This window comes from Oncorhynchus nerka, linkage group LG14 (assembly GCF_034236695.1).
Source record: "Oncorhynchus nerka isolate Pitt River linkage group LG14, Oner_Uvic_2.0, whole genome shotgun sequence".
NCBI lineage: Eukaryota > Metazoa > Chordata > Actinopteri > Salmoniformes > Salmonidae > Oncorhynchus > Oncorhynchus nerka.
Window position 1 is genome coordinate 39,245,434 of NC_088409.1, and position 16,188 is coordinate 39,261,621.

Sequence of the window (16,188 nt, forward strand, 5' to 3'; positions counted from 1 at the left end):
AAGCTGTCACAAATATAAATAGTAAAGTACACATAGCAAAAAAAATACTTAAGTAGTATTTTCAAATATTTTTACTTAAATACTTTACACAACTGGCAAAAAGCTACCATCCCACAGCCTACATTGCATATGAAATGTGACTGGCTCATCCATTGATGTAGAAAATGCCCTCTTTTTTAAAACTTTTTGTGTTTGTTCTCTGATTGGCTCAAAGTCAAGTTGTTGGTAGATAGATTTGGTAGGTTTGTCGCTACAGGGGCGATTCGCAGCAGGTACCGCTTTGTTGTAGCAGGAGAAGGAAGAGCCTACCACTGCGATAAGTACCTAGTGATATTATAGGTGTGTTTAATGGTAAGTATTAAGGGCACTTCCAAAACATAAAGAATACACTACTAGGCTATATAACACCTCAAATGGCCCCCGTTTCTGGCACAGAAAATGCTCCATGTGATCGATAATAGCGGCCATTAAAATGTGATTGATAGGGTCTCTCATCAATATGGTTGAAATCCAGCTCGCATTGCAACTCTTGTGAGGTGGTAACTATCTTCAATTGATGTCATCTGGCTACTGGAAATATATCAAAAAGGTTTACAAATTCATATCATTTTGGAATCTTGTTCAACTTTAATCTAATGAATTCTACATACAAGTGAGGTCAGGAAATATAAAGTATACATATGCACATTGTCAATTTTTCTGTTCCAATAAATAACTAAATTAGCCACATAAAACAAGTTTGCCCACTTTTTATATCACAATTACTATAGTTTGAATTAATAACAATTGTACCACTTGGGTGAGATTCAGTAAAACATTGTTAAAATTATCCTGAATGTGTTTTATGTTGTTTATGACATTGACTTATTTACCATTGTGCCTATGTGACAAACCACCTGGATTCGGTCTTAAAACTAGATACTTTTACTCAAGTAGTATTTTACTTGTGTCATTTTCTATTAAGATATGTTTACTCAATTGTCATACTTGAGTAAAAATAGTTTTTCTACGACTGAAAATGAGGATCAATATCTGTGTGTTCCAGAATATGAATGAATTCACAATCAGAATACATTTTGAAATGCCCGGCACTGTGTTCATTGTTGTTTAACTAGCTAACATTCGCTGGCTGGCTCGTCAGCTAATGTTACGTGACGTGTGTACAACACCCTTTGAATATGGCCGGTGTCAGTAAACATCTGCAAGAATTTAATTAAATTGTTGCCAGCAGAGCCGGTAAGGCTGTTTTCATGTTATAGGTCAACAAATCATCGCCAGAGCGTCAAGTGTGTGCTCCGAGGGCGAAACTAGATGGGTGTGAACGATGCTGAATGGGTGTAGACAAAGAAGAGCTCTTCACTAGATACCAAAACATTCAAAGGCCAATTTCTCAAAAGTGAGTTTGCAAGTTGATCAACTTTCAAAGCAGAATCACTTACCCATTGTCCCTCAAATGTAGTGTATGATATACCATTTTGTAGCGCTACTTTTAACCAATGTTGTAAAAAATAATTTTAAAAACACAATTTCAAATTTTGCTACATTAAATGTACTTAAGTACAAGTGGAGTAAAAAGTACTCAGTCATCATACTTTTGTAAAAGTAAAATGTTATACAATTAATTCCTTATATTAAGCAGTGGATGTACTTAAGTATCAAAAGTATGAAACGTTAGAGCCGTAAACACAAAAAGCATAAAAAACTTTTATTCAGTTTGAGCTTTTCTAAAGGTAACAGTCTTACTTACGGATGCAAGAAGAGCTCAGATAAATAAATAAATGTGGATTCTCAAATAGGAAACACTTCAAAATACATCTCTTACAGACAAAATTGAATTATGCCTTAATAATGAAGGAATATAGCCAGTACACGTAAGAACTTACAATCACTGACACTGCCGGGAAGGAACGCCATATGATCAGCTGAACAGGCCAGGTATTCGTCCAGCTGTTTGGAGCTTTCTTATGCTTGAGATGTTTTCATGGCAGAGAAGTCATCCTCATCTGATGAACTGGTGCCATAACCCAGCTGCAGCAAGGGTTCTTCCAGGTGGTCCTTGATGTAGTCCATTCCTAAAGTACAAGGAAGATCGAAAATATAAATCACGCTGTTATGAGCCTACATTAATCAATCCCCATCTATATAAACCAAGCAACAGGGCTAAATAGGCTACCCATTGGACTGAACCACAAAGTCAGGAATTTAGTTGAAATGGGTGTTTCTCAAATCTATGAAGAGTCATTGTACACTATACACAGTTGTTCATGAATAATAAAATATTGCTAATTAACCACATGTTGTCTTACCCATTCTAATGGTGGCGTCATCCTTTGTTGACGTTGTTTTGAATTTGGGGAGAAGGATTGCAGCTGGTATCAGCTCAGGGTCGTGAAACATTCTGGCCGAAGTGCTTCTTCAGTCCCAGTTGTAGCGCATCCACCAGAGGCTTACTGTACTTCAGGGACAACTTGATTCGGTTTTGTGATCAGCAGGTTGATAGTTGGAAGTAGCCACCCCATCTGGGCATTGGTTTCAGCCTGCAGGATGTTGATGGCCTTTGCGACTGGGCTCATGGTGGCAGCATACTCTGTGAGGAAGGTGAGTTCAGATGCATTGAACCTATGAAAAAAATATATATAATAACTGTGTTCATAACACTATACAAACAGGACCACTAACCATTTCACCTGATTTAACTACAGTGATCAATGGCTGGATGAGTAGTTGACAAAATGGATCAATGATAGTGTATGGCTACAACATGTGAAACAGTTATTAGTCCCCAAGCAAAGTGTCAGGAAACACCAACAGATTTAGACACCATTCAAGACCTTAAATTATGACAAAAATAATACATAATCCTTACTTACCTCGGAAGTCTTTGCAGAGAACTCAGACGACTGCCTCTCCTTTGTCTTTGACGATCCTCAGGAGTCTTTCTACAGTCATGAACCAGGAGTTCCACCTTGTAGCATTCAGGCACAGCAGCTGGAAGGCGCTAGCATCTTCAACCTTTTCGGCTGCAAGTGTGGATCTTCCGCATTTGTTCCAAAGTGCTGGCACTTGCCAAATGTTGAACGGGACACTTTTTTGTAAGCCTCACTGAATGTTGCTTTCAGGGCATCAACTGTAGACACTAAGTTGAGTAGGTGGCAAGCACAGTGCTTCAGGATCGTTGCCACATCAACAAACTCCACTTCTTCACTCTCTTCTTGTTCCTCTTCACCATCTTCCTGTCCTGTCTGAGCTGCTTCACCACACACTGCCTCGTTGTTTTAATCTTCTCCAAAAACTGGGAAAGCTTTCAAGAAGTCAGAGCCCTTGTCTGTTGTTGTTCTCACAATCTTAACTCAGATTTCAAACTCAAAATGGATGTCATTTAGGGCGCCTGCCAACACATCAAAGGTGTGCAATCTTCTCAACAGTTTACAGGCCAGGGCTGCAGAGCATGTGTTGAGACTGTCAGGGTCTATCTTGTGGGCTGTAACACCAATGAAGCTCCGGCTTCTTGCAGACCAGCAGTCAGTGGTGGCGATTTGGTCAACTCCTCTCATGGCCTCAGTCACCTTCTTCTTCATTTCCTTGGAGGCTTCAATCCTGAAGCGCAGTGGGGGCCTTGATAAGATATTTGAGTTAAGCTGCAGATAATGGACAAACTCTCTTTATGGTTCTTGTTCTACAACATCGAATGGTTGGAGCCCTTGGACCACATACTTCACCACATCTTTGTCGATGGATTCCTGTGACACTGTCTTCAGTAATGTGCTCTGCTTGATGGTGGAAGGAGTCTTAGGGGCATGTTCTCTCTTCAGTGTGTTTGCAGTCAGTTCTCCATACTTAAGATTGTATACATGCTTTCTCTGAAATAAGAAGAAAAAGAAGAGACAGTTACTTAGCTAGATAAATACCATCACCGAACACTTAAGGCATGGGAGCCTAATTTTAAAGCTATAAACAGTTAAGTGGAAGTTTGTGACCACCATTTCATATTGCATTGAGAAGGCAAGGTAAGAACAACTTTATCAACTAACACAAGGAATAAAATGGCCAGCTAACTGGGTGTTAGCTACAATTCAAAAGCTGACATTAGTTAGCTAGCTAGCTAACTAGCTAACTTGATCAGGTGTTTAGAGAAAATGTATTTGGCTAGACTAATGTTAGTTGGATAAAATGTGCCCAGATTCAGAAACTACCAGTTAATGTTTCTGTATGATATGTTGGATAAAGGAATAAAGACTGACACAAATGTCAAGTTCAATAGCCTTGTTTGTGCATTGTACAAATCCCTACACGTGGAGTCCGGGGAACAGTCCGGCTAGTCGAATACCTATCAACTTGACTCCGTAACAGTTAACTAGCTTGCTAACACGTTAGCTTGTCAGTTTAGTTAGATTGCTTTGGCTAGAAAGTTTTCGAATCTGGTCACATTTTAGCCAGCTAAAGTAGGTACTTAGTGCTCTAGCTAGTGATCTATTTAGGTATAGGATTAGTTTGCATCAACTAACACTGCTTGTTGTATTAGCAAATGTGGGTTAGCTATCATGCTAATTAGCATGCTAACGTTATTCTAGCTAGCTAGCAAGCAAACAAAATACTTACCTCAATGTGTTTTTTAGGTTCGACGGCGAGTTCTTGAACGCTAGTATTTCCTGAACTTTTGTTAAACATAACAGACATTTTATCCGGTAGGATGAATCCTTTATTCCGAGAAAATAAAACATTTATTGTAGATACAGCCAAGGGTGTTCGTCCTCACCAGGAGGTGGTGATAGAGCGATATCAGACATGATTGGGCGTTGATGACTGTTTCACCCGGTGGGTGAGGTTATTTTATTTTACACAACTTTATTTTCATTTGTTTTCAATCAAATATATTTCAAACCATACTTTGCATACTGTACATGCGCTACACACAAAATGATCAAATCAAGATTACATTGCCTTGAAACAAGAAGGCACCATTCACACCTGTTATCTGTTTAAATCTGTTTTATTGTCTCTTTCATAAAGTCAATGAGCTGTAAACGTATGGACAGTACCTGAAATAAAAAACAAACATTAATGATGCAATGATTGTGTTGAGGAGAGGGTGGGGTAAGTGTTAATTTTGTATGTGTGTCACATGGTTAAGGTGATTAGGCCAGGGGAGGGGGGAAGTGTGTTGCAAATGACCTCCTTGAGATGAAAATGTCTTGTCTTCCAAGAGAACACCACACCCCACTATTCTAACTTTCTCTTTAGAGTTTGGTATAAAAACGGCACTGCTGAGCTCCAGTGTCAGAGATCTATAGCAAGAAACATATCTTAGATCCACAAGTTATTCAGTCACAGAGACTGAGGACTTAGACCAAGACTAGAGAGCAACTGACACAGAGCTAAACAACAGAAATTTCGATGGACTGCAGCTTTGGTGAGGATAAAAATCTATGGATTTTGGGCTTCTGGATTTAGCCTTTTTACTTTTAAGATCACAGTTGTGCTGTTTTTACTTTCTTTAATATATTTTTTATAGTCTAGTTACAATCAGGTTTGCCTTGTTGCGTGCATTTATGTCCTTGGATAGACTAGTCCATCTGTAGATGCTCTACAATCCATCTACAGCCTATCAGTAACATTTCTACTAACTCTAGCAAGAACCTTAACCCTTATCCTAAATTAATCGTAACCTTAGCAACCAGTTGCTTATCAACAGATAATTTGTTGATAGTATGACATAGTATTCAGACTCTCCAAGTGTTTGTGTTTCTGTCTATTCGTAGTATTACATTCTTAACATGTGAACTGTCCTCAGTGAATTGTATGTATTTACTGTATTAACTGTCTTGACATGTTTTTCAATGTTTGATACTTACCACTGTTTGTCTTATACTTGTGATTCATTCATCCTTTACCTTTTTGTCTGTATGTTTGTTTATCTCTTTGTACTGTTTGAAGTGCGTGTGTCTATACCAGTAGGAGATTGGGCAGTGAGGAAGAGGATATTTCCCTCCCTGATACACTTCCCTTTGTCCCATTTCCATTGGCTCCCGTCTTGATGTAATCATTTGGATGCCAGAGGTATTTAGAGCTGTAGTGGCCGTTTTGTTCTATTATTCAAAATACAATATCTAAATCAATGTCAGTAACATTGGTACTGTTCTGCAGGTCAAGACAATGCCGCACAGACGGGTGCTAGGACCATGGGGCATAGGAAGATAACTATCTTCACCAAAGAGCACCTGAAGCTTCTGCGGGTGGATTTTGATGTTGATCCCTACCCAAGTATTGCCGTGAGGGAGTGCCTATCCCAAGCCACTGGCCTAACAGAATCCCGCATTCAGGTAAGTGGTTGCACACACCTTTCCCATTCAATTACGTTGTAAAAAGCACATTCTCATCTAGCTATCCCTATCTGTTGCAGGTGTGGTTTCAGAACAGGAGAGCCAGAACAATGAAGCACAGGGACCACAAAGTCTCCCCTCAGCCAGAGTCAGCTCACCCTATCCCCAGTCCTTTTCTACCTACACAGTCTTTCTCCAAACTCCTCCATGGGATCAAAGATGTGACCCACCAGGTCGACATAGAGGAAGTCTCTTATGACCAGGCGCTGAGCCACAGCCAGATGCACGAGGAGGACTGCTTCTACGGTCCCTCATCTTGTCCCCCCACCTTCCCGCTCTCTCCAGGGGATGCAGGATACAGCAGTCCCTCATTCAGTGTGGGAGTGAGACATGACAGGTTCCTGGACACTATCTCTCCAGGTGCTTTGCCAGAAGCTCAATGGTGCAACGTTGCCCAAGAGTTCCCGTTCTGCTCCCAGGGGGAGGGCCAGGACTTCCGCTACTCACCTCCGTCTGGACTTCTTCATCCCCAGTACGCCCACGGCGGACTCCAGTCCGTTCGTGCCAGCAGCACCTTCGACCCGTTCTCCAGTTGCCCTGCCACACCGGACTCAGCCTGCTGGGACATAGGACTTGAGAACCCCTATCCCATAGACCAGGGTTTCCTGTTCAGGGAAGTCTCCGATGAGTACTCATGTCCTTCTGGGCACTTTGATGCTATGCAAGAAGCCCCACTACATGAACTGTCTTCCCAGTGGCAGGACCAGTAAACACCCCTACCATATTCTAGATCTTCAAGGGTTGCCAACATTCCAGGTTTGAATAGGTCTAGCTCTTGTGAGAAGTAGTGCTGTTCCGGGATGGTCTCAATGAAACAAATAATGAACATTTTAATTATTGTCGATGGACTTATAATCAATCCCAGAATGAGTTCGGTAACATTAAGGCATGCCTGAATGTATTAGCCATGTACAATAGGACTGTTGCATGAATGAACATAGCTCCTGCGTTATTTAGGGAGGTACGTTACTACTATAATATAGTGTTCATCTATTTATTTTTAAAACATGTATTTTACCAGGTGAGTCAGTTGAGAAAAACACATTTACTGGCTATAAAGGGTGTATAATATGAGTAGAATAATACATTGACAATTTATTTTACATAATGTATCACAATTTATTCCAAATAAACACCTACTTTGAACTGCTGTTTTGATATTTTATTCTCTCATAATTGACAATGAAATAGGACTACCATACCCGCAGTAATTTGAGTCATGTGTCCGGTAAGTAGCATGTGACTCGCATCTAATTTAGGAGAAGGCTTTTAAATCACTCTTCCTTTGTCATTGATAGATGTATTTTTGCAGATATTAGACTACAACCATATGGCGGAACTTTTAAATTGGTGTGATGTTTCCTAGACGCCTGGAAATACAAATGGCCATCACTTCCGGATTCTCTGTACGCATCTGAGACAGTTGGAAACACGTTTGTTTTGCAACTATTGTGTTTGTCCAGATGAAGTAAACAAATGCACTTCATTAACTGACTGGAAATCAAGTCGTTGGAAGTAGCTATCTCGCAGGTAATGTGGCTTTATTTCTCCGTGCCTTCATAAATTGCAATTAGCTTTGACAAGTACAGAACTGGTCTAAGAATATTTCGTATTCTGTATTTAAATCCGACACACTCCATGTATACTGACCAAAAATATAAACTCAACATGCAACTATTTCAACGATTTTACTGAGTTACAGTTCATATAAGGAAATCAGTCCATTTTAATTTAATTAGACCCTAATCAATGGTTTCACACACTGGGCAGGGGCGCAGCCACGGGTGGGCTTGGAATAGCATAGGCCCACCCACTTGGAGGCCAGGCTCAGCCAATCATAATGCGTTTTAACCCCACAAAAGGGCTTTGTTACAGACAGAAATACTTCTGTTTCATCAGCTGTCCGGGTGGCTGGTCTCAGATGCCGCAGGTGAAGAGCCGCGTGTGGAGGTCCAGGGCTGGCGTGGTCACATGTGGTCTGCGGTTCTGAGGCCGGTTGGGCGTACTGCCAAATTCTCAAAAATGTCATTGGAGGTGACTTATGGTAGAGAAATTAACATTCTCAATTACCTGGCAACAGCTCTGGTGCACATTGCTGCAGTCAGCATGCCAATTGCATGCTCCCCTAAAACTTGAGACTTCTGTGGCATTGTGTTTTGTGACACAACTGCACATTTTAAGAGTGGCCTTTTATTGGCCACAGCATTTAGATTTTTATTCTGTGTATGTGTTACATTTAATTTGTGAATGTCCATCCATTTCGTATGATATATTACAATTCGTATTATAGCTTACGAATTTGCTAAACTTACAACCTTCTAGGCTAGGGGTAAAGGTTAGGAGTTAGGTTAACATGCTAAATGGTTGCAAAGTAGCTAAAAAGTAGTAAGTAGTTGAAACATTGCTGAAGTTTTCCATGATAAGATCGGTATCCATGGGTGAGCCATCCCTTAAGTAGACTGGAACTGTGCCCATTTTTTTTCAATGGTGAACTACCTGAGTAAAACATCATTTATTCACCAGCTTTGCCTCAACTCCTTCAGAGTGGAGAGTAGCCCACCTGCCGGCAGATGGCGCTAATATTCCTTTTACGGTAGGTTGTTTTTCAATTGCATCCAACTGTAATCTATGCAGTCGGCTATACACTTGTCATGTCCCCCGGTGACCGACTCGTACATAAAATATCCTCCATTCAGGCTGCAAGGGAGTCGATTACCTTTTTACGTAGCTTTAATGGCGAGCCGTAAATAAGAGGTAAAATTGGCGTACTGTTTAAAAAATTAAAAAAATCCACCACCATGCTAGTCACTAATGCTACTCCCTGATCTGGAAAAGTGTAGAGTGTTTGTTTTGTTGACATTTGGAAAGTTTACCGACAAATTTGCTGTTTCCATCAGGCATATCGTGACTTAAAAAAAAAAGTACTTTATTGTCATTGACGCCAACTTCGGCTTTGAGATGGAGACCTTTGAGTTCCTCAACATCTGCCAGGTGCATGGCTTCCCGCGCATCATGGGCGTGCTCACCCACCTGGACTTGTTCCGCAACAACAAGGCCCTTCGCAAGACCAAGAAGCGGCTCAAGCATCGCTTCTGGACTGAGGTCTACCAGGTCAAACTTTTTATCTTTGGTTTCACACCATAAATCGTATTTGCAATTGTGTGTAAGACTGAGTGAGTCCATGCAAATAGTCTCTTAAAATGCAGGTGAGTACAGGTAGACTGGTCTGTACAGGTAGATGGGTCTCTGCAGGTAGACAGCTTAGGGTTAGCTGCTCAACAGTCTTATGGACTGGAGGTAGAAGCCGTCTCGGAACCTGTTTGTCCGAGACCTGATGCTCAGGTACCGCCTGCCGGAAGGTAGCTGAGAGAGCAGTCCGTGGCTGGAATCCTTTGCGATCTTCTGGACTTCCTCAGAGACCGCCTGGTGTAGATGTCCTGCTGCCTGCATGACTGGGCAGTCTTCACCACCCTCTGTAGAGCCTTGTGGTTCAGGCCAGGTAGTTGCCGTACCAGGCGGTGATGCAGCCAGATAGAATGCTCTCAATGGTGCACCTGTAAAGGTCCCTGAGGATCTGAGGGGCCAAGCCAAACCTCTTCAGCCGTCCTGTAGTCTACGATCACCTCCTTGTTTTTTCTGAGGTTGAGAGAGAGTTTATTGTCCTGGCACAACTCTGCCAGGGCTCTAACCACCTATCTGTAGGCTTTCTCGTCATTGTCGGTGATCAGCCCTATCACCGTCGTGTCGTCAGCAAACTTGATGATGGAGTTGGTTTGACAGGTTTTTTTGTGAAGTATTTGACTTGTTTTCCACAAATATATTCAAACGGTACTGAGCATGGATAATACCAAAAGAAACAACAACTGAACACCATACTGTAACTAAATATATACAATCTATATATACACAATCTATAGCTAGTACATTTCATATTTAATTTCTTTGCAAGAGCTGAGATATTTCTGATGTGTTAGATAAACCTTGGAGGTAAATTAGCGGAGTTGGCCAGTCTGTGCCAACCCTGCACGTCCCCTTCATACATCCTGCAACTCAGCTTTTTTCTCTTGTGCTATCGAAGTGACAAGTTGACTTGTGATTTTCATAGGCTTGTCTTGATAAGACGTTTAAAAAAGTGCACACTATCTGTCAGAGCTTGTAAATGTGTTATGTGTTATAGTTATAAAGGCTAACAATCTCATAAACAAGACATACGGAACCTAATCCAACACAAGTTTCCTGAACAGTGTTCCACGTCCCCTCTTTGATTCCACAGGGTGCCAAACTCTTCTACCTGTCCGGTATGGTGTACGGAGAGTACCAGACCCAGGAGGTCAAGAACCTGGGCCGCTTCATCTCCGTCATGAAGTTCCGCCCGCTGGTGTGGCAGCAATCTCATCCCTACGTCGTGGCCGACCGGTGAGTGTCCAGACCTTTTAGAGCAATGTGCTTGTAATGGAACGTAGCCAGAACTGATTCAGAGTAGGGAAAGTGACATGGATCAAACCAATTAACTACCAGGGAGAAGCAGTACCCGAGCTTTGGGCAAGTGGTGTGTACTGTATGTTGCTATTATTGTTTTGTAAATGCTATGCTGCTGTTGAATGGTGCCATGTATGGTTGTGTGTAACAGAGCTGTTTTCTAATAGAAATAATGTGTATGGTTTGTGCGTGTGTGTGCGTGCGTTGTGCACACTTGCGTGCCTGTGAGCGATGGATCCTAGCTAGCACCCTGCTTCCGTTTTCAAATGTTCTTGTTGAACTGTACCCCTTCACTGTTCCTCGATCACACTCGCCATCTACACAGCATGGAGGATTTGACGGACCCTGAGATGGTGAGGGTGGACCCCAAGTGTGATCGTACTGTATCTCTCTATGGCTACCTGAGGGGGACATACTTGAAGAATAAAGGCCAGGTCCATATCCCTGGTATGTATGCTCATTTGGGTTAAGAGCAAATAAGAATCTGAGCCCTTTTGATGAACGCTAACTTGTAGAGAAGCGATTAATTAAATACTGCATCAATACTCTCAAAGCTAGTACATATTGAGATGCACTATTCACATTCACCTATGTATTTAGTAAATAAACAGCATGTGGTTACTGCGGTGGTGTGTTTGGGAAATGTTTCACTCCTACACAGTTGTACAAAAGTAGGGTTTTGAAAACATTGATTCTGAAAGCTATATTGTCTTAACATTGGGCAATTTGGTTTGAAACCTAACACGTGATGGCACCCTCTGCAGGCGTGGGTGACTTTGCGGTGGCAGACATCAGTTTCCTGCCAGACCCCTGCGCTCTGCCTGAAGCGCAGAAGAAGAGGGCGCTGAACGAGAAGGAGCGGCTGCTCTACGCTCCCATGGCGGGGGTCGTGTACGATAAGGACGCAGTGTACATCGACCTGCCCGGCGGCCACGTCAGTCAAGAACAGGTCAGTTCCAACCCCTGGGCCATGTTCAGTAAGACTCAAAAAAGGAAAATACTTTGAAACATTTAACAAAAAATAAATAATGTATTTTTATTGGTCAAAGTCAGATAGTTGATAGATGTGATATGGAAGTCCTCCTGAATATAATTGACTCCTGTTATATACAATGGCTTGAGACTGTTGTAATGAGTGTACTAAACCAAAAGTGTCATGGGCCATTGAAAATTCCCTCTCCCCTGAACCTAGATAATGTCCAGAGGATTTTTGTAATGTAATTTTGGTAACACGCTCCTTTAATCATACATTTCTGTCCCGTGTCCACTAGGAGGAGGTCCGTCCCACCACAGAGTTGGTCCAATCCCTCATCGGTACACACATCACCCTGGATGCCAAGATGGCCGCCAGCAAAGTGTCACTATTCACAGGGGCGGCTGCCCTGACCCCCGGGGAAGTGGAGGAGGCGGAGGAGAACGGGTGAGTGACGCTCGCGCAACAACATCTTGGAAATCTCAAATGATACCCTATTCCATATATTGATTGTGCGCTACTTTTGAAAGTCACTATGGAATCATTTGAGACACTGCCTCATTGTTAAAATTGGTTAGACTAATTGTCAAGAGTCGCAGCCCTAAAATCTGTCACTCCTTTCAATTTTGAGAGTCGCTACATTTCTCTAGTCCTAATCCTCAGCTTTATAGCAAACCAAGTGGCTGCCATTTTGTTATTTTATGAAATAAAAAGTGGACCCTTGAATAAAGAAAATTATATAAATGTTTTCCTCTGACTTGTGTTGGTCTCCATCTTGTCTTACAGGCTGACGTCAGGACCCCAGGAGAGCTGTGTCTGGGACCATGAGACACAGAGAGAGAGGAGGAAGGCTGTCTTCACTGAAGAGGAAGATGATGACGATGATGACAGCGAGGGTAGCAGTGACGAAGAGGGGGATGAGGAAGGAGAGTCTGAAGAAGAGGATGAGGGGGGAAACAAAGGGGAAGAAGAAGAAACTGTTTTGAAGAAAGAGGCAAAGGACAAAACTGAACCAAAAGAGAAGCAAGGAATAAAGACCATCCCTCTGGTGAAGAGACAGAAGATGGAGGAAAGGAAAGTGGTGGAGGTACCTGCCTTTGCAGACAGTGACGATGAGCTGGACATGAATGAGGAGGAGGAAGGAGAAGGGGGGAAGGGAGAGCGGGAGAGTGAAGGAGAGGAAAGTGATTCGGAGGGGGAAGAATATGAAGAAGACGGTGCAGTGGAAAAGTGTGATCTCAAACCAATAGACTCGGGTCATTGCTCAGAGGAGGATGCGAGTGATTCAATAGAAGATGACTGTGAAACCAATGTCTCGGGCAAAGAAAGCAAGAAGTCGAATGCCACCTCCAAAATGGAAGAGGAAGATGAGGAGATGGAGGGAGGAGAGCTGTGCTATGAAAGTTCAGGTAATATTCGGTCTATTCAGCGTATTTAAATTGTGACCCCCCCCCTTGTCTATACTACCTCTTCAGGGTCCACAGATTTTGTTCAATAATGCTGCTCTGAATTTAATACCAAGTTGAGTACTTGAATCAGGTGTGTTAGTGGCAGGCTGGAACAAAAACCTGCACACACTGGTGTAAGCAATATTGTGATCGATGCACCTTACTCCAACAGTTGTCTGTTGAATTCAAAACCAACCTAGCCCTTGCTCTCTAGGCACTCCTGTAGATCTGACAGGACTGGATAGGTTTCTTGCCTTGTGATAGGATAATCTAATGACCTATCCAATCGTATTAAATTTACAGGAGTGCCTAGGAGCTAAGGGTCGATTTAACATTCAGAATGTGTGCTTCGGTCTGCCATATTGCTTTCGCCTTGTGAATACTGATGGGGAGGGGAAGTGGCCAAATGGAACAAGAACTTAAGTTGGAATCAATAATTAATTTGACCCTAACCCACCTCATGTTTCTCAGGGGCACTGCGGTGGAAGGAGGGTCTGCAACAGAAAGCGTCGGAGGCGTTTCTACGGCAACAGCGCGCCGCCCCCAACCTGCGTAAACTGGTGTACGGCACAGGTAACGTCTCCTCCTCGGTTTCAGTAACAATATTATAATTTGTTGCTGTTAATTTTACTGCCATTTTCCCTTTCATCCTAATGTCATGGCGGTCTTGTTTGTTGGGCACTAGTCTATTCATTAATGCACACTAGCAAAATGTTTAGCAATGAAAATGAGCATTTGTTATTGGACTATTTTGCCCCATTTGCTTCTGTTTGTGCCTAGCCTTGATTTTTGACTGACTACGCTTGTCTCCTTCAGTGGCAGAGGATGATCGTGATGGGGAGGAGGATGAAGAGGAGCTGGGAGGGCTGTTTCGAGTCAGCCGCACCGAGAAGGGCAAGAAGCATCGTGCGGATGGTGTGGACTGCTCCCGTTTTGACCCCGATGCCGCTCGCAATTGGGACCTGGAAGAGGTAAAAGAAATCTACAAAACCATATTGTAGCGCCCCTTTCCTTTGTCCCATCTGTTTTACTACAGGGTTTATCTTCCTCTGGGACCCCAAGGGTTGCACATTTTTGTTTTAACCCAGCACTAGCACACCTTATTTGGCACTGGACATTTTGAAGTGTGGAAAGACCTACAGTTGGAAGAAAGGCATTAAGTAAGACGTTAGAAGGTGCTATGGATGGAGGCATCCATACATTTCATATTCTTAACTGGGTTGGGGTCAATATAATTTAGTTTCCATCAATTCAAGAGATGAATTAAATTTACATTTTTTCTAATTGACATAAATATTGTTTCCTCAGATGCTGGACTCGATACGGGACTGTTTTGTGACGGGGAAATGGGAAGACGATCAAGATGCTGCTACATTGCTGAAAGAGGATGGTAAGGGGTTGTTGCTCAATAATGTTGGGATTGTTTTCATGACTTTCTTGGTCTTATCCTTAAGTGCGTTATAACTGCAGTCTGTCCCATTTTAAATTCAATCTGTAAAGGTCGACTCCTGTGTTCACATCAAATAGGGTAAGCAGAGAGCAGTTGAAATTCATCTTCCCCAATTCAAATTACTTTCATGTGCTCCGGATATGGGCTCATATTCCCAACAGGGTAGTCCCAATCCATCAGAGCTATGTACTGTATATCAGAAGTCCACTGTTCATTATCACCCCCTTGCTAACTCGCTCCTCTTTTCTCTTTTAGAGGAGCTGTATGGCGACTTTGAGGACTTGGAGACAGGGGCAGTGCACAAGGGGAAAGCTGGCAAGCAGAAGGACCAAGCCAAGGAAGAAAGTGATGATGATGATGAAGAGGAGGAGAAGCTGATGATGGTGGACGACGAGACCCAGAAGAACAAGCGTTTGGAGAAGAAACGGCGGCTGAAGGAGCGTTTCGACACGGAGTACGACGACTGAGACGCCACCTACTTTGACGACTTCAAGGAGGAGATGCAAAAACAGGCAGAGGTGAGGGGTTATGGGGTCATAGGTAAACGTTTGATATGACAGGAGACAGAAGTCTCTTGCCCTGTTTGAGTACTTCAGAAATGCCTCCTTTGTCCTTGATGTAATCACAGATTTAAAAAAAAAAAAAAAATGTTTTGTGTAGGTATTTTGACACTTCATTTAGACAGTTATGAAATGAGTGGGGGTTACAGTCAGGTGGAAGAAACAGTGGGAAGGGTGGATGCAGGCAATGTTCCCTAAAAAAATGTAGTCACTGAGCAAATTTCAGGTCTGCTGAGCGCAAACTTTAATTTGTGAACTTCCAGTGCACGTTTACTGTGCACACTCAGGCTGTACTCGCTTTAAGTTTGTTTTAACAGTGGCCAAGTAGCCTACTGTGGCTATTTGATCATAATGTAGGCCATACAAAAACAATGGATAACATTTTTGCATGGAAATAGCTGTTCTATCATTCAGACTGCAGTAGCAGCCAATATGTGGTGTTCAATGCCTACATTTCATTAGACTTGTGTCATGCACAAAGTAGATGTCCTAACCGACCTGCCAAAACTGTTAACAAGAAATTTGTGGAGAAAACAAGTTAATGACTCCAACCTAAGTGTATGTAAACTTCCGACTTCAACTGTATATATATATTTTTTTACATGCAGGCTTGAAGTTAACCTGTTTATCCAAGGAGGTGACTGAAAAATGTTCTTTTATGCAAGAAACCACAAATTCATTATTATTCCCATACCATTATTACAGAGAATCAGACAAATTATGCTACACTCTGCTTATTGGCTACTTATTCAAGACCGTCTCAAAATCCAACACTTCCCCTTTAAGAGATTAAAAAGCTCAGTACCTGACTTGCTTTTCAAAGATGGCTAGAAATGTACACATTTTGTGCTCTTGTTGGAAGCAACCACTCCCCCATTGTTGACTATAAATGAGCTAT

General features: G+C 42.3%; 1 protein-coding gene, 1 long non-coding RNA gene and 1 pseudogene across 3 annotated transcripts; 2 read left to right on the forward strand and 1 right to left on the reverse strand.

Annotated features, from left to right (window-relative positions):
• Positions 1-1,684: 1,684 nt before the first annotated feature.
• On the reverse strand, positions 1,685-4,768 carry LOC115141031 (uncharacterized). Its single transcript, XR_003865321.2, has 4 exons — positions 4,600-4,768; positions 2,871-3,860; positions 2,307-2,619; positions 1,685-2,072 (listed from the first exon to the last, which is right to left on the reverse strand). It is a non-coding gene; the product is annotated as an uncharacterized LOC115141031 (long non-coding RNA).
• Positions 3,785-7,508, forward strand: LOC115141030 (short stature homeobox protein-like). 2 transcript variants are annotated; one of them, XM_029679606.2, is made up of 4 exons: positions 3,785-4,007; positions 5,935-6,057; positions 6,145-6,320; positions 6,401-7,508. In XM_029679606.2, exons 3-4 carry the CDS (start codon positions 6,180-6,182, stop codon positions 7,088-7,090), a joined length of 831 nt encoding a protein of 276 aa, XP_029535466.1. In that variant the 5' UTR covers positions 3,785-4,007; positions 5,935-6,057; positions 6,145-6,179; the 3' UTR covers positions 7,091-7,508. The 2 variants fall into 2 exon arrangements, with proteins under 2 accessions (XP_029535466.1, XP_029535465.1); XM_029679605.2 differs by lacking the exon at positions 3,785-4,007 and adding an exon at positions 5,189-5,410.
• Positions 7,509-7,760: 252 nt separating this feature from the next.
• LOC115142230 (ribosome biogenesis protein BMS1 homolog) overlaps positions 7,761-16,188 on the forward strand; it is a 28,699-nt pseudogene continuing 20,271 nt past the window's right edge.

What these genes read in the sequence shown, in the direction of transcription:
- LOC115141030 (XM_029679606.2), top strand. Translation starts at nt 6,180, where the DNA reads ATGGGGCATAGGAAGATAACTATCTTCACCAAAGAGCACCTGAAGCTT. An exon ending in TAACAGAATCCCGCATTCAG is followed by an intron (nt 6,321 to 6,400) that starts GTAAGTGGTTGC and finishes TATCTGTTGCAG; the next exon opens with GTGTGGTTTCAGAACAGGAG.